At 36.7% G+C, this 24,903-nt stretch overlaps 1 protein-coding gene across 3 annotated transcripts in view; it reads right to left on the reverse strand.

The window, feature by feature from the left end:
- ALCAM (activated leukocyte cell adhesion molecule) overlaps positions 1-24,630 on the reverse strand; it is a 215,790-nt gene extending 191,160 nt beyond the window's left edge. For 2 of the 3 annotated variants that reach the window (XM_011952958.1, XM_011952957.1), the window contains exon 1: positions 23,851-24,630. In XM_011952958.1, coding sequence (XP_011808348.1) covers positions 23,851-23,923 — 73 coding nt within the window. In that variant the 5' untranslated portion in view covers positions 23,924-24,630. Of the gene's footprint in view, positions 1-21,738; positions 22,099-23,850 lie in introns of those variants that run through there. The other variant, XM_011952956.1, reaches the window with a different exon arrangement.
- Positions 24,631-24,903: the final 273 nt, after the last annotated feature.

Genomic DNA, 24,903 nt, shown 5'->3' on the forward strand with positions numbered 1-24,903 from the left:
AAAAGCAAAAAAAAAAAAAAAAGACCAGGACCAGAAGGATTTACAGCTGAATTCTACCAAAGGTACAAACAGGAGCTGACACCATTTCTTCTGAAACTATTCCAAAAACTGAAAGGGAGGGACTTCTTCCTAACTCATTTTGTGAGGCCAGCATCATCATGATACCAAAACCTGGCAGAAATACAACAAAAACAAAAAGGAAAACTTCAGGCCAATATCCCTGATGAACATTGATGCAAAAATCATCAATAAAATACTGGCAAACCGGATCCTGCAGCACATCAAAAAGCTTATCCACCACAATCAAGTTGGCATCATCCCCACATGCAAGGCTGGTTCAACATACATAAACCAATCAATGTAATCCATCACATAAACAGAACTAAAGAAAAAAAACACAATAATTATCTCAATAGATGCAGAGAAAATCTTTGATAAAATTCAACATCCCTTCTATAAACCAGGCATTGAAGGAACATACTTCAAAATAATAAGAGCCATTTATGACAAACCCATAGCCAATATCCCACTAAAAGGGTAAAAGCTGGAAGCATTCCCCTTGAAAACCAAGACAATACAAGGATGCCCTCTCTCACCACTCCTATTCAACATAGTATTGGAAGTTCTGGCCAGGGAAACCAGGCAAGAGAAAGAAATAAAGGATATTCAAATAGGAAGAGAGGAAGTAAAACTGTCTCTCTTTGCAAACGACATGATCCTATATCTAGAAAACTCCATCATCTTAGCCCTGAGGCTGATAAGTAACCTCAGCAAAGTCTCAGGATAAAAAATTAATTTGCAAAAATAAGAAGTATTCCTATACACTAGCAATAGACAAGCAGCGAGCCAAATCAGGAATGAACTTCCATTCACAATTGCTTCAAAGAGAATAAAATACCTAGGAATACAACATACAACGGATGTGAAAGACCTTTTCAAGGACAACTACAAACCACTTCTCAAGGAAATAAAAGAGAACACAAACAAATAGAAAAACATTCCATGCTCATGGATAGGAAGAATCAGTATTGTGAAAATGGCCATACTGCCCAAAGTAATTTATAGATTCAATGCTATTCCCATCAAACTACCATTGACTTTCTTCACAGAATTAGAAAAAAAAACTACTTTAAATTTCATATGGAACCAAAAAAGACCCCATATAGCCAAGACAATCCTAGGCAACAAAACAAAGCTGGAGGCGTCATGCTACCTGACTTCAAACTACACTACAAGGCTACAGTAACCAAAACAGCATTGTACTGGTACCAAAATAGATATATAGATGAAAGGAACGGAACAGAGGCCTCAGAAATAACACCACACATCTACAACCATCTGATTTTCGACAAACGTGACAAAAACAAGCAATGAGGAAAGTATCCCCTATTTAATAAATGGTGCTGGGAAAACTGGCTAGCCATATGCAGAAAATTAAAACTGGACCCCTTCCTTAGACATTAGACAAAATTAACTCAAGATGATAAAGTATTAAATGTAAAACCCAAAACTACAAAAAACCCTAGAAGAAAATCTAGGCAATACCATTCAGGACATAGGCATGGGCAAAGATTTCATGACAAAACATCAATAGCAATTGCAACAAAAGCAAAAATTGACAAATGGGATCTAATTAAACTAAAGAGCTTCTGCACAGCAAAAGAAACTATCATCAGAGTGAATAGACAACCTACAGAATGGAAGAAAATTTTTGCAATCTATCCTTCTGAAAAATGTCTAATATCCAGAGTCAGTCTGCAAGGAACTTAAACAAATTTACAAGAAAAAAAAAAAAACAACAACCCCATTAAAAAGTGGGCAAAGGATATGAAGAGACAGTTCTCAAAAGAAGACACTTATGCGGCCACAAACATATAAAAACAAAGCTCAACATCACTAATCATTAGAGAAATGCAAATCAAACCACAATGAGATACCATTTCATTCCAGTCAGAATGGTGATTATTAAAAAATCAAGAAACAACAGATGCTGGCAAGGCTGTGGAGAAATAGGAATGCTTTTACACTGTTGGTGTAATGGTGTGGAAGACCGTGTCGTGATTCCTCACAGACCTAGAACCATAAATACCGTTTAACCCAGCCATCCCATTACTGGGTATACACCCATGGGGATAGAAATCATTTAAGATACATGCACAGGTATGTTCCTTGCAGCACTATTCACAGTAGCAAAGACATGGAATCAACCCAAATGCCCATCAGTGATAGGCTGGATAAAGAAAATGTGTTACATAAATACAATGGAATACTATACAGCCATAAAAAGGAATGAGATAATGTCTTTTGCAGGGACATGGATGAAGTGGGAAGCCATTATCCTTAGGAAAGTAATGCAGGAACAGAAAGCCAAACACCACATATTCTCACTTATAAGTGGGAGCCAAACAATGAGAACACATGGACACAGGGAGGGGGACAACACACACTGAGACCTGTTGAGGGGGTAGGGGGAGGGACAGAATCAGGATAAATAGCTAATGCATGCAGGGCTTAATACCTAGGTGATGGGTTGATAGGTGCAGCAAATCACCATGGCACACGTTTACCTATGTAACAAATCTGCACGTCCTGCACATGTATCCTGGAACTTAAAATAAAATTAAATATAAAAAATAAAAAATAATACTAATTTTGCACTAGTAGTTTATTTTAAAATAAGGTACATATTATAAATGTTCAAATCAGATAAAGTATATACTTAAAAAACACAAAGGCTTCCCTCCTATCTCATATTAGCAAGCCTCCCTTTCAGAGATGCCCATTATTAAGGTTCCTGTATGTTTTTTAGGAAAAAAAAATCTATGTATATATGAGCATACAAGTAAGTATATGGTTTTGTGTGTTTCAAAACACATTCCATTTTAAGCAAACATACCACACACTGTTTTGCATATCTTTTTTTTCTCACTTTCATCCCTGTATTTTTAATAAATAGGGATAAAGAAAATTGTAGTGGGATAATTTTCTACATAACAGAATTTTTTTCCTCTTTTCTATTTGAATGTGTCATATTTGTCATATTTAGTACACCGTATTTTCCACTTTTCTTGTATAAATAATAAATAGCTAACATTTCTGAAGTCTTTTCTACTTGCCATTCACTTTGCTCATCACTTTCCAAAAATTATCTCACTTTGTTCATTCAACAAAGAATTCATATAAATACTATTATTCTGTTCATTTTACAGATAAAGAAATTGGCTTAGAGATTTTACTTGCCCACCACTTAAGTTACTTATTTCAATTATTCTTTCTTCCATTTTTCTTTCATAAAATCCTTAACATACTCATTCAATCTTTACTGTCTAAAACGTGACTGCAAAATCTCATGGCTTTGAATCCTCAAGAGCTAAAGATCCACATGTTGTGATCAGGATCATTTGGAATCTAATTATTAAGTTCAAAATATACCAATTATATATTTTTTGAAAGAAAGAAATATCTGGTTTCTTAACCCTAGTAAGTTTTCTTAGAAAAATATTTCTATAACTAAATATTTAGTGAAGCTTCAGGTCCAACATCCCCAAAATAAAAAATCATAAACAATTTGAACCAGAAGGAATCTTAAATTACAGTTTATTCCTATTAAATTACAGATAAGGAAAATGTTGCCTTTATTACTAAATTTATCAAATTTACCATCTATCTATACTAAACTAAGCTTAAAGAGGCAGCAGAACATCTCTGCTTGGAGTATGGTATATGTATAACATTTTGTAATACTATACTATAAGAGGTAGAAGTTCCTGAGTCTTCCTCCAAAGTAGTATTTCAAATTTGAGGAACTAGCTTTTTCCTTCAGCAATTGCGTGCTGTTTTGTTTTTGTTGTGGGACAGTTGTCTGCGGAGATGAGGAATCATGGATCAGTGTTCTCATCACAGCTATTAATTCACCTTTTACCTTTTCCTTCACAAGGTCTTTTCCCTTCTTTACAATAACTGTATTCTATAGGTTTAATCATTTTTTTTCTCTGAACCAAATCTAATTTCTCTATATTATAAATATAACATTATACTCTCCTGAAAAGTTTGTTCAGTGTTAAGCAGAGGAGAGTATGTACTTTCTGTCTTTATATTTTCCACAGTCTGTTACTGCTTGCTTATACTGTCATGCATTTTTATTCCTATGTCTCAATTATTTTATTGATGGTACACGGTGACTGGGAAATCTCAATCTGCAAAATGTCATATGCTTAGTGCTTTATTATGGATACTGATGAGAACAAAAAAGAGCAAATTTTTAAAAAAGAGATAATGCAAGCATCATTTTTATTTGGCAGTAGAATAAAGTCTCACAATCACATGGAAGGGAGCCCACTCAGTTGTAACCTAATGTCGTCATTGTACAAGCAAAGAAGCAGAACAGAAATATGAAGTGATTAACCAAAATCTCAGGGCTGCTGGTAAAGGTAGGACTGGGTCTCCTGTTTCCTTCTCCAGCCTTTCACATCGCTCTACCACTGATCACTACTAAAAGCCCTCAGCTAGAAGGAAGTTCCTGGTCTCAATTATTAACTTGACAATGATCCTGGTAACCATTACTGATTCAACAGTGATGAACCAACGTTCATTACTAAATATTTTTCCATTTAATCACTAAATAATAGAGTTAGTGAAGCAGACTATTTACATAGAATCTGTTTTCTTAAATTCTTTCTTATTGTATTGTATGTGAAGCAACTATATTTAACAATGTAGGTGTGTAGTGAACAAGTACAGACAGGTTCTGCTGTGAGAGTCAATGTTATTTTTTTTTAAAAGTTAGTATCTTCTGTATCCTTCAAACATCTAAAGAGAAAAAGCTAATAGAGTGTGCAATATTTCCAGAAGGCAAAGTAAACAAACAACAAAAAGTAAAGTAAAAGATGATCTTATGTTTGAAATGTTTCTGAGCTTTGTTTGATGGTTTCTTGATTGTGTGTGTGTGAGTGTGTGTGTGAGGGTGGGAAGGATTACTTATTTTATTTGTATGTCCGCCTGCCCTTCCCTGTAGCAGCAACCTCATTTGGAAGCTCAGCCTGTGAGACTACTACATACTGCTGTGGAACATAGAATTAGTCCTCAGTTACTCTAAAGATTTATCTTGTGGAAAAAATCTCAAAATTTCTCGGATTGGAGAAGGACCTGGGGTAAAAGGAAGAGGCAAACTGAAAATTTGTCAATTTGAACTATCACTAACATTCACTATAATTTTACGTAGGGTGAGACTGAAACTATTGGAAAAATAATGTTTATTGAGTAATTTGCTCATGCTACCTTTGATGGGTGCTTTCAGATGAAAGAGTTAAGATCAAAAGAATAACATTCCAAACACTGGGGAGTGTGCTTGGAAAAGGAATATAATGATACTCGTTATCTGGTCTTTCCTGAATTAGCGCTTTGCATCTAAACATGTATACTTCTTTTAAATACACCTAACTTGATGGGAAAGAATATACTTTCCACACAAATTTAATTTTAAATGAAAAAACCTTCAATTCACTAAGGAAACAATTACATATATATGTTTACTGTGGTATAATGACAAGCCCAAGTCTAGACTTCAGGAAGCAGGGTCTAATGCTGGGGACCCATGGGGAATAGGGATAGGAAGGTAGGGTATAGAGAAACATCTTGCACAAATTAGGCATTTTGGGTAATGTCTACAGCCAATGAGAATGGATTTAATTGGGCTCTATTTTTGAAAACAAAACAAAACAAAGAAATCTGTAACTAGAACCAAATCCATTTATGCTGGCCTTGAGTATTTCTATTCAGTTGGCCCATGCATAAACCATTGTGCAGTTGATTCAAAACAGATGTAGAGGCACCTGTTCTAACAAAAGACATTTTACTGATTCACTTCTGTCTTCCTAATTCGGCTTTTCTAATATTAATTTCTTCTTTCTTCAGATTTGTTTACCCAAACTTCCCTTTTCAGAATTTGAGAAGTCACCTACTTGTGTCTCTGTTATACTCATTTCTTAATTTTAACTTCCTCTATAGTCTTGGAAGGTCAACTCTTCGGGTGAAGAGAAGCAGAAGCTCAATGCCCAAGTCTTACTTCAGGCCCATCAATGCCTAAGTTTAGAGTAGATCATTCAATAGTATGTGCTCCATTCGCCCACGAGGGAGTAGTTTTGAAAACACTGTTTTTCTAGATTCTCACTGGTTCAGTTATGGAACTGAACCTATATAGACAAGTCTTCAGCACCCACCACAGATATGAATATATTCAGATGCACTCAGTTGAAAGTCAACATGTGCATGGCATATTTATATAATTGTACTATTAAGTAATATTCTTTAGACTATTTAACTGAGCTTTAGTTTCATTATAGAATTAAGGAGATGAATACAATTCCGAATTCCTAAAATTTAATAAAGAACCATAAATTCACATCTGCTGTTGTAAAATTTGACAAACATTGTTAAATTTGGACAAAAATGCTCTGGATTTCAAGACATCCTTGCATCAGAATTTCTCTGTAGGAAGTTTCTTTCCAGCCATTGCTCTTCCCACTTCAAAATAAGAAATTAACTGAATGTTAGTTATTGAGCAGAGATTCAAATTTGGGCTTACTAGAATGTATTACCAATTAAGTGTCACGGCAAAGCAGTAAAGAAAATTTATTTTACATCATGATGCTACTGGTCCACATAAACAGTTGGCTGTAATTTTAAACAGGAAGTTCCTTTTCATGCTGGCTTTTCATCTTATCTTTCTTTCCTCTCTGAAGAGAGGTCCACTCATTCCTCTCCCCGTTTCTTTCAGTACAAGCTGCTCCTTTAAGCTTCATTTGTCCTCCAGCTTTTACAGAATACTCTCTTTTACTGGAATCACATCTTTTATTATAAAACTTGTCTTTTCAATCTAATCCTATTTACATATACAAAAATAAGGCTTGTTAATGATGAAAATTATTTCACCACATTAACTCTAGATTCTATTTCCATGGAAAATTGAGAACTCTATATATTTGTATATGTTTGTGGAAAGATTATTTTGTTGGGTGACAACATCATGAATGTGAAGCCTAGATTACATGCCAAGAATCCAGGACCAGACAGACAGTATTTGTTTTAGAAATGGATGACATTTTTTCAAGTAACAGAAAAGATTATTTTTTTTTTAAATTGTCACGTTGCCTCTTTGATTAATCCAGAATCTTAACTGATCACTGATAGGGCCCAACTAGGTTTATATATTTCAACAAAGAGAAAATCTTGCTTACTTGGTTTTATTTGATAATGCCTTTGCTCTGGCTACCTTTTGATACATAAACTACACTGCATTCAAAGTCCTATATTTAAAAGGGTGAAAGTAAGATTACAATTTATAATTTAAAAAATTAAAAAGGGTCACCGTTTTTAAACTTAAAATTGGTTTACAAATATATTAGCCATTCTTTTGTAAAGTACTATTTTACATGGAGAACAGCAGGTATTTAATAAACGAGAGTTATCAGTGATAATGTGTTGTATTTATATTGGTTTATCTGGACAAGTATTTTAAATAATATATTAGAAAAGTCTTAGAATTTCTGGGCAAGAATTCAGAAGGCAGCTTGCCTCAGAGACCAAAGAAGTAAAAATTTACTAACAAGGTAAACTGGAAAGGTGATATGGGAATTGGCAGAGTAAAACCATGATATAGAAGTTAAAATTCTGAAGGACAGGGAAGGATCAAAAGTAAAGTAAGGAAATAAAACAAAGCTTATAAAAAAGGGCTTCAGTTGAAAGATTATAAGAATTTAAGATTATTTTGTCCAGAGCAGAGACACCAGACTTAAAACTATTAAGTTTTCAGCTATCAAATACCATTGAATAATGAGATCTGTGATAAATCCAATTCTGCACTGTTTTTATCAGTAAAGACCTATTTCTTAAAATGATATGTTAGTTTCAAGAGCACGAGGTTTATTTTTCAGTACAAATGAAACATCATTTGAATTTATATAATTTTGTTAAGTTAGTGACTGAATTTTAAAGTTCTCTTTCAATAGTCAATAGTTTTGTAAAAATAATACCAGATTTCTCCAAATTTTCTCTAATATTTTACTCTTAACAGTATTCAAGACACGGTCCACAGTACAGATGTATTTTCAGTGGTACAAATATATTAAATACTGCCTGCATTGACTGATCAATCTGCTTATGAAGTCTTTCCTATATTATTTCTGCTAGATTATGAGAAATGCCCTAATCCAAAGGTTTAATCTACTAATTAAAAATAGAAGAACCAGTATTATCATTCATTCACTTTTATTTTGAATGTATGTCTACAATTACCCCGTGGGAGAAAAAGTAGTTTTAGTATCTTCACAAACCTACAGTTTTTTAAGTAAATTAGTTTAAATAAATTTATATAATTCTCAGGATGATCTCACATATAATGAACAGACTATGTTCAATATCTATGGAAACTCAAGAAGAGTACTTATGTTAACTTGGATTGGCACCCGGGAGAAATCTAACTTTATTCCACTTGTTTTAACACTCAATTTGCATAGCATGGGTAGAACAAGGCAAATTCTTTTTAGGACCATATTTTAGGAGAGTTGTCACTCCCTCAATTTTTAAAAGAAATTGAACAATTTTCTCAGTGTAGATATTTCTTATTCATACAATATTATATGTTGTTTAAAATAGGCTTCATTAATAATTAAGAAATGTAATTTTGACTAATGCCTTTATTCAGTTGTCATGTATGTACTGAGAATGTACTATGTATCAGTAGACTAAGAAATCCAACTTTCACTAATGCATTTATTTAATCATCATGTATGTACTGAAAATGCACTATATATCAGTAGACACTGTGTAGAAAAAAGATTAAGTAGACACACCTCCTGCCTCCGGGAACATAAAAATCCACTAAGGGAGAGGGACAAGAATAAATAGGCAATAAATGAAATGAACTCTGGAACTCCAGAGGACAGGCACCTTAGAGAGATCAGGGAAGAGTTTCTGGAGGAGATGGCATATAAACTCTGTTCTGAAGAATAGGGATACAAGTTATTCAGGCAAAGAGAGGGTGATTGGAGAGGGTGTGAAGGAAAGGGAGTTCTTGAATAAGACAGAGACGTGAATAACAACCCATCCAGGAAGCATGAAGGGCATGGCACATTTAGAAATATGGCTAGCACATGGAATTCCAAGAAAAATTGTTCTGAGAAATGTAAGAAAAATTTTAAATGCTATACTAAAAAGTTACTATTTTACCCTGACTATATTGGGAAGTGTCTGAAGTATCTGACGCAGAGCAGTTAGAAGAGTCGATTCACATCTTATGTCACTCTGATGGCAGAGGGGAGAAAAGATTAGAAGGGACTAAACAAGTTTGAGAAATACATTAGACTATGTTTACTTTTTTTGGTTTCTTAAAATATGATCACTGGACTCTATTTTACTCTTGTATAGATTCTGAATCTACAGAGTCTACATAAATGTCTTTCGAGCATACTCACTTTTATACTCCTAAGTTACCTATGGCCTAGTGTATACTTACACTAACGACGTAAAACAATTGCTTTTAGACACTGTAAACTATAGGCTGCAAAGCGTCTCATTTTTAGCTTCAAATTCACATTTAAACTTATATTTCAACCTCAGGATTGCAATGCAATGATGTTTCATTATCAGATGGGAATGATGATACAATGAATATGATACTAACAATTAATGGATAAAGTCTTGGAGTTTGTGAATGGCGTATTTGTTTTATAGAGTGAGTAGATTCAAGGTTATGCCCAATAAATAACATGACATCACTCTCATTCGTATTCTATTTTTTGAGTAGAAAGAGAGGTAGAGTGGAGAGGAGCTACAGCTGACAATTTTATAATTCTGAACCTGTGGCTTCTTTTCTTTATATGTAATATCTATGTGAATCAGTTGGGTGTATAATCGTATTTTGGGGAAGTGGGAAAGATTAACTGAGATTTAATTTATTTAAACACTTGAATAATATTAACACCTCTTAAGAGCTCACTATTGACAACCACACTGTTTAATGAACTTTATGTGTATTAATTCATTTAACTTTCACAGCAATCCTACAAGATAGGTGCTGTTATTCCATTGCATAGATTAGTACAGGAAAGGGTTTAAGCAACTTCCCCAATGCCACCCAACTGGGAAATTGGAGAAGGGAGACACAGGTTTCAAAACTATACGATTTGGCTACAGATACCATATTCTCAAACTCTAATCTATAACGGAAAGTAAGCACAATAAAATGGGCACTTACTTTAAAAAGTATTTTAAATCGTGATTTGTTAAAACTGTGATGAAGAACCCAGAGGCCTTTATCACAAAGCTCCCTTTCCAGTATGACCATCATGACAGATAATCTAATTGCAATATGAGATGTTTTAAATCTGTTTCTATGTTGGCAATTCTTAAATATGCCAGAGAACTGGATCATTTCGTTTACTGATAAAATTTTAGTAATAAACTAGGAGGTCTAATGTGTGATATTATACAATATTCTATAGAATGTAATAAAATCGTTTCCATTTCAAATTTAAAAATGAGGCTCATCATTGAATTTTTTTTCTTAATTAGACTTCAGGTAAAATTATTGCTCAACACTGATTCAAACATACAAGTGTGTGTGCATATTCTTCTTCTAAATCAAAGTATAGTTGTGGATCTTAGAATTTTTGAGCTGTGAAGAAATCACGTGGTACAATACTTCCATGAGAAAAACGAACCTCATAAAAGGTAAATGAATTGACAGGGTCATATACAGAGTGGATAATAACTCCCTTATGAAGAAACATCCTAGGAGATGTTTTATAAAATTGAAACCATTTAAATTTTTTAACCACATTAGTGGATTTGTGAAAAAAATTATAAATTTTTGAACAATATCAACCCAACAACTTCTTTCATCATAACAAAATTAAAAGGTAAAGTAATAATAGATAAGATGATGAATATCAATTTAGCTTGAAAATACAATTTGGGGTTATCTAAATCAAGGGAATATATAAGAAAATAAAAAAGAAAGAAGACCATTTCCATGTGTGAGTATAGACCATTTCCATGTGGAAATCTGTAACCATTTGGTTAAAAATCTAGGCAGAGTAATTTTAAAAGATTTCCTCTACTATTCAAATATGTAACAGTTTTAACTAAATAGCTACCACAAAATTAACATGAAAACATGCATTATTTTATCATTAGAAATAAACTTTGTTCTCTTTTGATGCCTTGGTATATTAAAGTATGCTTCTCAAGAGTATACCTACTTCAATCATGTCTAGTGATTTATTATGCAAAAAGTACAAACAACTAAGAACTAGGGCTTTAAAACACTTATTATTGTAGAAGCATTTTTTGAATTATATGAATAGAAAGAGGATACTATTCAATTTCCAAAATATCTTTAATATTAAAATTATAGGTTTTTAATAATGTTCACTATTAAATTAGAGGTCATTGGAAAAATCATAATAAATGGAAGCATCCTACAGTGCTCATAAAAGGAAAGTAGTGGAGCTCCCTCTATTGAATTATACTTGAGAAATAATGTATTTAAAATCATAATTTTATTATCAAAATGACTGCATGATAACAATCAGAAATTTTTCTTTCTAAGGTCTAATATTTTCAGATTACGGAAACACATATAATAATGTCAATTTCTGAGAATAATATAGCACATTACATATGTCTTTATAATTTTAACACTTTTTTTCATTTTTATTTTTTGTTTGGGGAAAATTACATTTTAAAGCTATAATTTTCAATTATGTTCTTTTGTTTTTCCTGAGATGGTAAAACTGAAAGGTTACTTGACATTCGTTGAGATTATGAAACATTCTAATAAAATATACTTTCCAGTTTTGTTATGGAAGCCCAAAATATATTCAGATGGAACTGAAATGTTTCTCAATCAGTACAATGAAGTATTTCACAAGTTTTTCTGATGTGATTAACTAACATTATGATGTTACTGAAAAATGTGATTCAAAATGACTATTATTTGGTTGGGTGTCTACAATGTGCCAGGCACTGATAAACATAATATAAACTCATTACCTTCTTGAATATTCCTACCAAATGAACTTGGTAATACTGCTATCCTCAATTAACAAATGAAAAAACAGACAAAAGCTAGAAAGCAAACTCATGCTCTGATCCATAGCCCAAGCTCTTGAGCTCTTATATAAAGAAATCTATACTGTGCATTGACAGTCTGGAGTCTCTGAGCATAGAGAGTTCATGAAGAGCAAGCAGAGAATAGGTCTTCTAATACCATGGAGATACGGCCATACTGTCTACCATCAAATCAGATGAAACCATCTGGGTGGAGAAAGGTTTTGTTTTAATAAACAGATAGGTATTTGCCATTCTAGTATGATAAGAGAAGCTATTTAATCTTATACTAAACAAGCATTTGTCAAGCAGTTCAAATCATTTTCAACCAAACACTTCGGATGGATTCTAGAAAATTATAACCTCCAAACCATACCCTGAAACCCTACTCCTTTTTTACTATTTTATAATTTCTTTTAGAAAGGAGACATTTTCTAACAGCAAAGAGGAAAACAGCTGAGGGGATAAAGGTTTTGTTTTAATGAACAGATACGTATTTACCATTCTAGTATGATAAGAGAAGCTATTTAATCTTATACTAAACAAGCATTTCTAAAAAAAAAAAATATTTGAGAACTAGGCAAGCATCCATTGAGGCTGGGTGGAATATAGGGATTTGTGTAATGGAGTAAATCCAAATATATATTACATTTTACTCTTAGATCTGACATCAAAACCGTTATTCATACGTAGCCCCATGAGCATCTCTGCAAAAATATAAAACCTATACCTTATAATTACCATAAACATTCTTCTTAGAAAGTGTCATACCTATCACCAGGTAGGGAACATGCTTGCAGAAAAAAGTATAAGTGCCCCAAATTTGAACATCTAAAACTAAATACCAGGCAGAAATTGCTTTATTCATGAAATTACAGTATGCGCATACAAACATTACCGCCATTATGAATATTTATCATTTATTTTAAAATATTACTTTCAGCATATACCATATGGTTTCAGCAAAATCATATACATACTGCTGTTTTCTATATAAAAGTGACTAAAATAGATTTTATTCCTACTTTCCTTAATGGGTTAAAAAATTACAGACTGAAAAATATTTAATGGCACTGATTTTTAAAAAAATATTTGTAAAATATTGTACTTTTTATCAGCTTATAAAAAATTCTGACAAGCTTTGTTGGAGGCATTGTTCAAAAGATGATTTACTTAAGCCTTAAACTTGTTGGAAGAATTGTTCGAAATATGATTTACTTAAAAATAACAGAAGTGTGTTTAGTAATGACTATTATACAGGGTTTACAAAGTGGCCTTAGTCAGACCACCCATACAATGTATACTGTACCTACAACGGACTAATACAAATATTTAGAAACCATTTCTTTGTGTTGAAAACTGGTACTGAATATACTTATGACTCAAATGTGGCTGCCTCTTAATCCTGATTGTACAGAGTATGAATCTTACAAAATGGAAGAAGTGATGGCTTGTAATTACACAGTTTATGTTCTAAAAGTTAACAATCTTATGTGGAAAGAACAATAATAAAAATTCATGGTAAATACTGTCTTTTCCCATTTTTGGCCCAATCTCATATATAATAAAGTTAGGCACCAATACAGCTTTGGCCTTGTATGTGAGTTTGTATGCCTACTACTCCTATAATTCTAACTTTTCCAATAAGCTTTAAGTAAATGAAAATCAACTGATTATACTGGTTAAAAAGAGGAATATAATACTACAGATTTATGAAGAGAGTTTAAGAAAGAGGCATTCTCTTACTTTTTGGGGGATGTTTTTTTAAAGATGTGTACTCTTTGAACAGTAATTTTAGAATTTCTTTCTAAATGAAAAACACATATTCTTTGACTCAGTAATTTCACTTCCAAGACATTTTACCAACAATTGACATCAATTGCTTATATGGACAATAACACGTATTAGGATGTTCACTGCTCTTGTTTGTAATAACAAAAAATTGGAAACAACTTAAACTTCCAGGAACTTGTGAAATGGTTAAATTAATGATGATAGTATAATAAAATCCAATACACCCATTTTTAAAATGAGGTAGAGCTACATGTGCTGCTGTGAGACAAATTTTTAATCTCCAAATGTACTGCTAAGTGAAAAAGGAAAGGTACAAAATGATGTATATTGTATGTTTCCACTTTTTTTTTTTAAAGTAGGGAGGTATACATACAAATATTTACTAATATGTGAATATTTCACTAAGACAAAGAAATCCTCTTCTAGATCCCACAACTGGCAACTCAATTAGGGAGATTACGGGAAAGTACTTGAATAACTTCAAGAAATCCTTGGTTTTTGCCTCAACCTTCAAAACTTCTTTAGTTGTCCTGAAAAGGGATAGGCACATTTTCAACTCCAGGAGTTAGAAACCATGTTTCTTACCACCTTAGCATTCTCAATCATGTTATTTCCTCAGCCCACATCCTTTGCTAGATTATTCCTCAGCACATAGGTCAGATATCACTTCCTGTAAGACCTTTTTCTCAGCTTCTCCTAAACCCCAGACTAGATCTGGCCACTTTGTTGTAAAATGCTATTCATTTGTTCTTGTGATATTTACCAAAATTTCTAGCAAATAGTTATAAAGTTAATTAATTGATATCTGTTTTCCTGAGAGAACATAACATCTTGGACTGATAGGATCTTGAATGTAATTAGTTTATTTCCATGTCCCCAAGCACAATGTATAGTACATATTGAGCACTCCATTAATATTTGTTGGAAGCTGTTATATATGCTGAATGATGAATTGACATGAGTTTTAATTCTGGATTGGCCAACAATGTAACCTTAGTCAAGTAGTTAAGTAATTTTTAGGTTCTTTACAGGTCAAAACCTTTAATCTATGAGTCTAGGCACAAATGAAACTGAAAACATGTCACTAGGAATTGTGGTTCATTTGTTACTGGATTTCAGGTAATCTCTTAACCTGTGGTTTCATTTATTTCAGCTCTCAAATGGGGGGCTAAAAAAAACGATCATCAAAAGAACATTCTCATTTTTCCAACAACCCTTCTTTTACCATATTTTAACTTGTGACAATAAATTGCATGCCTCTAATCCTTCAGAATTCATTCTCTCTCTCTCTCTCTGTCTCTCTGTCTTTATTTCTCCCTCCAACCCCCAACACACACACACTCACACGCACTGAACTTTCCATAATTTAACTCTGGGGAGAGTTAAGGTTTTAACCCTAAGTGACAGTATTCTTATTCAACACTGCTTGAGCCTCTCAAAAGGTCATATGTTTTGCCCAAGGATCTAGAAGGCGAAAATTGTTAATGCAAGGTCAAAGTTTCTGCAATAAATGTCTTTGCTGTTGTCACACCCTTGACTACAACTGTGTCCTAGCCATACTGTTGGCTGCCACATCAGGTCACTTTTTCTGACTGATACCACTTAGTTTACATGCACAGAAGAACGCTGGGACTTCCTTCAACATCCCTGATTTTTTTCAAGAACCAAATTGGTAGTGTGATTACTGAGAAATCTCACAGAAGAACAGAATGGAAATTGTACAATTTGCTGCAAAAAGAATTCAAACTCATACTGAAATAGTTCTTCCCTAAATAACCCCGTAGCTAAGTGTAGCTCCCAGGTGAATTTCAAACAAAATTATTCCCTTGGCATCTGAGGTCACCTTAGCTTCCATTCCAAACCACGGGATCTTTAATGTTTCATATCTACAACATTCTGGAATTCTAGAGGCTACAAACTCACATCATCTTTCTTTCTTATACCTGACATGAAAGGGGACTATAACCCATTAATGATATTTCACTGTAGCTGATAATTAAATTTAAATGGGTTAAAAATATATACTTGGTTAGGATGAAGAGTGCATTTATTACAGTGAAGTACTCCAAGACATATAGACAGACAAGTTACAAATTACTGTGGAGCCTGTATAATATGTTATCCAAAATGCACTTCTGAAAATGAAAAAGGATGCCATTAATAATTGTACCAGCACACGAGGCATAAACCAGGACGGTCTTGGGTACACCAAGATGTATGAATAGTCAACCTACTAAGAATGTGCCTATTAAGCAAGACAGCACCAAAAGATACAAAAGAAAGAAAATAAATGTCTATAGTAGGTAACACAGAAGTTGACAACAAATGACACCATAGGTGTCACCTGGGGAATGGTTAGCTGATTGTACCTCAAACAAGCTGAATTTGGAAGGGTTCAATGTGTAGGTTTCGACCCTGAAACCTTAGAAACTTCTTTTGGCTGCTTACCAAACATCTTCCCATCTTTTAGGAATGGATTCTCACTAGACAATCTCATAAACCAGCTTATTGGTATACATAAGAGCAGTTATTGCCAAGGAAATATAATGCTTCCCTTCCAGCTAGTGCATCCTCTGACTGTAAATTGGCTATATAAGATGTTACATTGGGCCAGGTGTGGTGGCTCACACCTGTAATCCCAGCACTTTGGGAAGCCGTGGTAGGTGGATCACCTGAGGCCAGGAGTTCGTGACCAGCCTGGCCAACACGGCGAAATGCAGTCTCTACTAAAAATACAAAAAATTAACCGGGCATCGTGGTGGGCACCTGTAATTCCAGCTACTTGGAAGGCTGAGGGAGGAGAATCACTTGAACTCGGGAGGCAGAGGTTGCAGTGAGCAGAGATCGTACCATTGCACTCCAGCCTGGGCAACAAGAGCGAGACACCGTCTCAAAAAAAAAAAAAAAAAAAAACTAAACCTCACAGTATAATTAGAAGATTTCTTAGTGACCATGAAATCCCAGCATGGGAAAGTTTACTATATGACTTGAATATTCAGAGCATTAGGTTCTTAAAAAAAAAAGAGAGAGAGAGAGAGACGGAGTTACACCATGTTGGCCAGGCTCGTCAGTCTCGAACTCTTGGCCTCAGGTGATCTACCCGCCTCAGCCTCCCAAAGTGCTAGGATTATAGGTATGAGCCACTGAGCCTGGTCCCAGAATTAGGTTCTTAATAATGAGTTTTATCTCTCTCAACAAAAAAGCTATACCTGTTACGGAGACTGGGCAAGTCATGTCTGCCAGTTAGAGGGGCCACTTACTTTCACCATAAAAGAAAGTGTTTGGATTCATTAAGTATAATACCTTCAATAACCATATTTGGCCCAACTCCTCTACTTTTTCTGTTTCTCCAATAACCAAAGCCGTTTCCATCCTTAATCACAGGTCCTTAACTAATATACATGTTCTTTTCTTTTTGTTTTTCATTAATACTACCAAAGTGCCATCAGGTCTTGATGGCCTGTCCCACTCTGTTCTTTCATGATGGTTTTATTTTCCAATTCAATTCTCAGTGAGGGTATTATATCCCCAACTCCTAAACTTCTTGAGAAAATTTCCTAGTAATCCATGAATGTCAGGTGCTGCCATATGGAGTTTAATTCTCCACAGATGCATTGCTTCTACTCTATTTAATGCAAAAAAAAAAAAAAAAAAAAACGTGAAGCAGCTTCTAGGTGTCAAGTTCTTGACTAGACTTGAGGATACATAGACAAAGATAATATTTGGTATTCAAAAAATGTATGTTCAACTGAAAAAAAGTCACTAATATCATAATACAATGTGGTAAAAGCTACAGCAACGACAAGTACAGGGAAAAGGAAAAGGGAAAAGTTAAGACTCATTTTAGTCGTTATCAACATTCTAATGTTGATTCTGCACCAAAGGCAAGTAAGTACAGGAAAGGTTTTTTTTTTTTTTTTCCATTCACAGTTCAAATAAGGCAACCTAGACTCTCTAAAACTATACAGATGGAGAGGATAAAAATCTACTTACATCAATTTCTAAGGTGAAAGTATATTTGAGATTTATCTCCCTCAAGAAAACATTGCATTGGAATGCTGGTTGATATCTTACTCTACAAATTCAGTTAACTTTTCTGGTTAGAGCTTCATAGTAAGTTAAAGTAATCAAAAATAAAGTCTTTTTTATTACAAATTCCAATCTTCCTAACATTTATGGATTTGATATTACTTGTTTTCACTGTGTACAGTAGCCCCATAATCCATTATAAGCAGCAACTTTTTTTTCTAAAAGCAGGTGTGTGAATATCCTACTGGGGAGTCAATCTACCTGGCTGCCAACCCAACTCATATCATGAAAAGGGTATTGCTTTATTATTCATTTATTCATGGAAACTCATATGATGCAATAAAAAACTTGCTTCAGAAAAAGGGCCAGGTGAGGTTAAAATTTTTCTAAAACTTGAAATGTGATTTTGCAGAGCTAAACAAATTATTCATAATGGAAGTGTCATTGAGCAAAGGCCAGAAGACTACAGCAATTGCCATGATCATAGTATGTTTTCCTGTGAATGAACATCAAGAGTCTATAATATTTATATGATTTGAAAAGATTGCAAAGGTTTAGTTTCATCTCATAGTTGTTTTTCGTCTTACTTGGGCCAAGATTTTCCATCAGTTCCTTAAGTGATACAGAAAAGAGCTAAAACAATAATAATAACAGTAATAGAGAAGCAAATCAGAGAAGTTGGACAGCTGTCTAATTTCTGATTAGCCTGTTCCCCAGCAGTTTAGTTTCATTGTGTTGAAGTACTATGAATTCTTAGACCAGACAAGTATAGACATGTTCACTGAAGTACCTCAACGCAAGTCAAATTAAGTAAGCCTTTGGTTAGAAGCTGTTTTGGATTGTGCACAACTCTGATTCCCCCTTCATTTGAATGGATAATTGAGAACTGACTGGATAAGTAAGAGAGGAAGCATTAAAAGCTAATTTCATTCTTGGAACATAGACTACAATAATGGGCTATGATAATAGGTTAGCATAAAACAATTACTGAATACCACAGCACATTTGGAACTAGGCCTATCTGAAATATATAAGGTATTCCATTCAATAATAAGGGAGAAAAGAGAATGTAAAATTTATTATTTAAGCAGAGAAATTGGCTGCATGAAAATATCAGTAACTCCAAAAATATGGTAATGTCTTATGTACTATAGGGAGACTGTAATAATTGTAGGATTTAACCTTACCAAATAGCCTGCAATATCCTCTTCCTGAATATAGAATATCTATTTTAGTCTTGAATTTACTCTCCACAAGGAAAGGAAAATTCTACCCTAATAAAAAAAGTAATCAAAAGTATAAATGGATTTTTCCATTTCTTATTGAAAATAAACTAAGCTGAAATCCAAAAGTAATAACCAAATAAATGTTATGACCCACCATTCCCAAGAAACCATTATTTAGTATTCCAGTAAGTTATTTCATTCTTCATATGTCACATACATGTGTCACACACATAATGTGTAAGAAACGAGATGAGCGTTTGTGAAAACTTAACAATGAAGAATAACAATAACACCTAGTGAGAAATTACATTTAAGTTTCTATGTATACATTGAGACAGAGAGATGCTCTTCTATCATAGCTATACCTAAGTGGATCTTCTGCATATCTGGGCTGTAAATTGCATGTGTCTACTTGAGCAAATACCTTTAGGGAGCCAGAACTCTTTGATGGTGTTTTATTCTAAATAAATGGCCAGAACAGAAAAAAGTGTGCTTGGAAATGTAAAACATGGTGATTATAAAGCATTTAAAATACTATCTGACAAACTGCTGTCATCTGACACCAAGTAATACTGACAACTTAGGTGGTACTAAGTTTTACAGAGGCCCATGGTTAGTGGCATGAAAATTTGAGAGAGAAAAAGAAAAAAGAGAGAGAGAAAAAAAACATATTTCCATTATTTTAATAAAATGATAAAAGTGATAATTAAGTGGAATAAAGAGTGTTATTCTATTAACAATATAATAAAAGTCTTAATTAATATAGCATATTTTACTTAAAAAATTTGAAATGCTGAGCAAGGGAATTCTAATCTCAATCAGAACCATGCATTGCACAGAAAGAAAATTCACAGATGGGAAATGAAAAAGAGCAGAAAAATAATTTTCCCAAGGTCACAACATTCTTACATGACATAGTTAAAAACTGAACACATGAATACTGACTACAATATAAAATTTTTCTAATAACACAAGACTATTAAAATAGGTTTTTATTAATTTTCTTCTTTTTGATAAGTCAACGGTAGACATGTATTTTCATCTGAATGTCTATTAAAAAAGATAAGGTAGTTTGAGATTTCTACAAAGTCAGAAAAGGTTTGGAATCTGGTAAGACAAGATATTTTGGATTTCTACAAGTTTTAAAACAAGAGAAAAGTATTAGTACTTTCTATTTCCTTCTGTCTTGCATTTACAACCATGTTGCAAATCAACTTCTCTGTTGAGCAACTTTAGGATGTACAATATGAGGCTTTGTAACATGAACATTTAAGCATAAACCATCATTTATATCTCATTCTAGGTACTATGTGTGCAGTTTAAAAAGGGGCAGGCTTGCAGGAGGGATGGGTTACACTAGCAGGGCTTTCTGAGGCCTACTATCCTTTCCTGCTTTGGGATCCTCTTTTCCCAGGAGAGTGGAAAGCTAATTTCTCTCCTTCACACTTTTTTTTCCCCCTACTAAGGCTGGGAAGAGTAAGCATAGATGTTATCATGAATTTTTAAAGGTAGGAAAAAAAAGGAAATTAGAAATTGGGGTCCACTGATACTTCTCTAGTAATACAATTTATATGAATTTTGTCTAGACTGAGATCCTTAGAAAAATAGTGTTGAAAAATGACCGTGCCTGCCTAAATTGGTTTTTTACCTTAAGACTTCAGAAACAAAGAGTTTTTGAGCTGGGAGGCATTTCAGAGAGTAGGTCTTTAGTCTGTCTTTTTGTTTTATATGAGAAAACTGAAGCCTAAAAAGGTTAAATGACTTGCTTAAGTGCCTGAAGGTAGATGTCCTGAAGAAAGCCTAGAAAAGCAATTTACTGCAAATAATACTTCATTAAATTGTAAATTGCTATTGGATTAAATAAATCCTTAAGAAAAAAATAATATATATTGGCTATTAAACAGTTTTCAGTTTTTAAATTAATCAATTTTAGTAGTCCTACATCAATAGTCTTTGAAAGGACATTATTTGAGTTGATGCTTTCCCAAGTCCTTTTGAGATCAATTGATATGTTTCAAACATAATATCCCACTGAAGAAAGCTTTATGTGTGCTCATGTCTTAGGATGAATCTTATGTCAGTGAGTAGTTATGAAAAATTCCATAGAGGGATTCACACAGATGACCCAAGAGAAGAGTTAACTGCAGCGCCCCACCTCCTTGTTGTAAATAATCCAGAAAAGCTTTTTTTTTTTTTTTTAAAGCAATACAAAATGTCACCACAGGCTGACGCTCTTTCTACAAGAATAATGAGATTATTGCTACCTCGGATGCTGAACACACACTACATTGCTTTCATCTCTGAATTCAGTTTTCGTTTTCCTCTCCTTTCAAAACAGGTAACGTGGCACGCCTGAAATATATCAATGACTATGTAGCGACTACAGGCCAAAAGACCCGGGGAAGCAGTTTCACAAACTCGAGTTTTTGACCTCTACAACTGGACATACACTATTAAAACTGCTCCGGAAATGAAGGGTGGCCGGCGGGGAAGTCAGTTACCCCTCAAATAAACCCAGCTATTGGCACCGCACCCCCACCCGGCTCTGCTATGCAGAGGGCTCCGAAGGAGGCGCACTCACTGTCCAAGACTTGCTTCCCCAGTGTGGACACGGCGCCTTTAGTGCTGTAACCTTTCCTTTTAAAACACACTGATACTGCAATGAGAATTTCGGCAACGCCAGCTCGGTAATTCACAGAAACCACGGATCTGAGGGTCCAGGGCATCGGATCCTCAGATTCACGCTGGCTGGCTGCGGTGAGCCGGGGCTAGCCGCTCGCCGAAAGCGCGCAGCTCCGTGGCCCCTGGACACACGAGCCTGTGGCGCCAAAAGAATCACCGCGCAGGAGGTCTGAAAGCGGAACTTTCCCCCCTTTAGCAGTTAAATGTGTAAAAAAAACCTATCCTGCGACGTGGCCCGCCTGTGACGGCACAGAAAAGGAAACTGGGTATGTGCGTGTGGGTCAGGGGTGTGGGCGTAGGTGAGATTACATTCTCCAAGTATCGAGAGGGTTAATCGGAAAACCAACTCTGGGCGTGTGGACGTTTGCATCTTACAAACCGACATCACCCTTGTCCTCCCTTCTTGACTCATTCCCTGGCTCCAAAGTGTCCTTTTCTCCATCGGACAGTGGAATCTCGAAAAAGTGAAATCCACACTGTGCCAGGCCCAAGGGGGGTCTCGCCTTTCCATCTACCTCCCCAGCGTTGTTACACTAGGACACCTGCTTTAAATCCGGTTGAACTATGGTTTCACAGTCCCCGCCCCAGAGCCCGAGATTTGTCAGAGAACGCAGACGCCTTTTTTTTTTTTTCCTTCAGCCTCAGAAACATCAGGTGAGCTCATTACCTCACCCAGAAATGTAACTTTAATAAAGAGATCTGGAGAGGGCACTCATCCCGCCCACACACACAGCAACGGCAGCAGCAGCAGCTCACAGACACTTGTAATCTCTTCCACAGGCTCTGGCCCCCAAACCCCTCTCCCCGCCAGTTCCTGAGAGAGATTCAGAGGCTTTCAAACCTCTTCTGTGACCTGAGCTTGCCGACAGCTGAAGGGATGTGCACGGATAAACGGAAGTGAGGTTTTTCTCTGATAAAAACTAAAGAAAAAGCTAAGAACAAACAGGCCAAAATACCAGGAAGTAGGAGTTTAACTGGCAACTGTCTACGCAGGGATAGAAATAAAAACTTCAAAGAAAAAAAATCCCCTAAATTTTCAGTTTAGGGGAGCAAAGGAACCTGCTGCTCTGTCAGGCAACTGTAAGCGCACAGAATACCCTGTTAGGAACAACTTGTGTCAGCTGCCAGGCGGGTCTGAGGATACCAAAGCCAGGGGACGTCCCCGAGGGTGTGGAAAGGGATTTCCCGCGAGATATTTTAGTTGTTGGGAATTTTGCCCTTTCGCCCCCCTCTATCTCTCTCTCTTCTAAGACTCAGTACAGAACTGAGAACTGAGGTTCTATGAGCAGGTCCTGGAAATTCACAAGCGTCTCACTGAGGTGTCTCCCAGACCTAGCTACTAATTCCTGTTCAGGCTGTGTTATCTGCCTGCGGTCACCCTTACACTCACCACCCGCCCAGACAATGGACTGGGACCGGAGAGGGGAACGTTGAAACCAAGATTTTAAGCATCAGTAGGTTTCTCAAGGTGGGCGTGTGGGGGAGGGGGTGATAAAGTCCTCTCCTTCTGTACCCCTCCCACCCCTTCCTCAGCTCACCAAGGGGAAGTTACAAGGGGATTTATCACGAAAAAGTGCCGGCAGTTATTTCATCCCAGAGCTAAGCGAAAGAAAAACTGCTCGGGGCGCAGTGACGTGGACTTGGATACCCAGAGACAGGAGGAACTGTCAGAGGGCAAGAGTCCACCGCCTAGCTGGGAGTCGCAGGGACAAGCGGAGAGCGTCAGGCGAATCCTGCCCACGGGCCCCTGCAGCCACAACCCCGGAGCACCAAGTTCTTGGAGATTCACCCAGTTTCCCCAGCTTTATGCCCAAACTTGAGCCAACCAGCCAAGCCCAAACGTGCGGCACAGGTGACCGAGCCCGGGGACAGCTCTGTGCCGGGACAGAGGTCCCCTTACCTCATCCACGCGCCTAGGCGCACTGCCTCGGGGGTCCGAGGCTGGGACGGGGACCTAGGAAACTGCTCCAGGCCCACGTCTGTCTGGGGCTGCTCCCAGGCCCTTGCTCACCTGGCCTGAGGACGGTGGCGGAGATCAAGAGGCAGAAGAGCAGACGGCAGGAGCTGGCCCCCTTGGATTCCATATTCTTCCTCCTTCTTGGAGGGCCACTGACGGAGTCCACGCCGCAGGAGGGGGCGTCGTCCCGGGCCCCGCGGTGCCCGCGCGCTGGCGGGTCCCGACGCAGGGGCAGCGTCTTCTCCCAGACACACCGTCCCCTGGGCTGTGGCGCTGCACCTTCGGGTCTCTGCCGCACGCAACTTTCCACCACGCAATGCCCCCAACTCCTCCTCCCTCCCGCTCAACACCAGCCCACTGGCCCTTCGGCTGCTCCTCCGGGGACAACGACCCTCTCTTTCCAGGAGACACTTGAGTAAATCGGAAAGGTGTAAGCGGTTCTTTTCGCTGGTATCTTCTTTTATTTTCCTTGTCTTGGAATGATAATAATAATGGCAGTGGCAATGTGCATGAAACGCCGGGTGCTAAGAAGGACTCGCAGGAGGCAGCAACGGGGGGCGGCGGGTCTCCTCAGGTGGCAGCGGTGGTAGCAGTGGCAGCGGCAGCGGCAGCGGCGGCAGCGGTCTCCGGGCTGCTCTGAGTAGAGGGACTGGAAGGCGTGTGTAAGCTGCCTCTTTCCTCCTCTCCCCGCCTCCTCCCTCCCTCCGGTCTCCTCCCCACTTCCCCGGACGCGGCGCAGAGCAGGTGGTTGAAGCAAGGATCCGCAGCCTAGAGGCGCTGCAGGACTGAGTCCGAGCCCTGAGCCCAGCTCCGGGATCGGGGAGAACCGTGTGCCCTGTCCTGGCGCCCGGGTGGGCGGGGTTTCACCGCGGCTCCGCCCCCAGGTCCAGGTCCGCCAATAAGGAGGAAGCACAGGAGCCGCGCGCGCCCGGGAGAGCCCTGGGACTAACACTTTCTGTGATGTTGCGGCGCCGTAGTGATAAGGCCTCTGGCTTCCAACGGCCCACCCACCCTCGCTGAGGTTTAAAAATCGACTGCCCTCTTCCTCCACCCATACGCCCATCTCACTGACTCATTCCTCAGGGATTTTTCTCCGCCGTGCTGCTG

This window comes from Colobus angolensis, unplaced genomic scaffold (assembly GCF_000951035.1).
Source record: "Colobus angolensis palliatus isolate OR3802 unplaced genomic scaffold, Cang.pa_1.0 Scaffold353, whole genome shotgun sequence".
In the NCBI taxonomy this organism is placed as follows: domain Eukaryota; kingdom Metazoa; phylum Chordata; class Mammalia; order Primates; family Cercopithecidae; genus Colobus; species Colobus angolensis.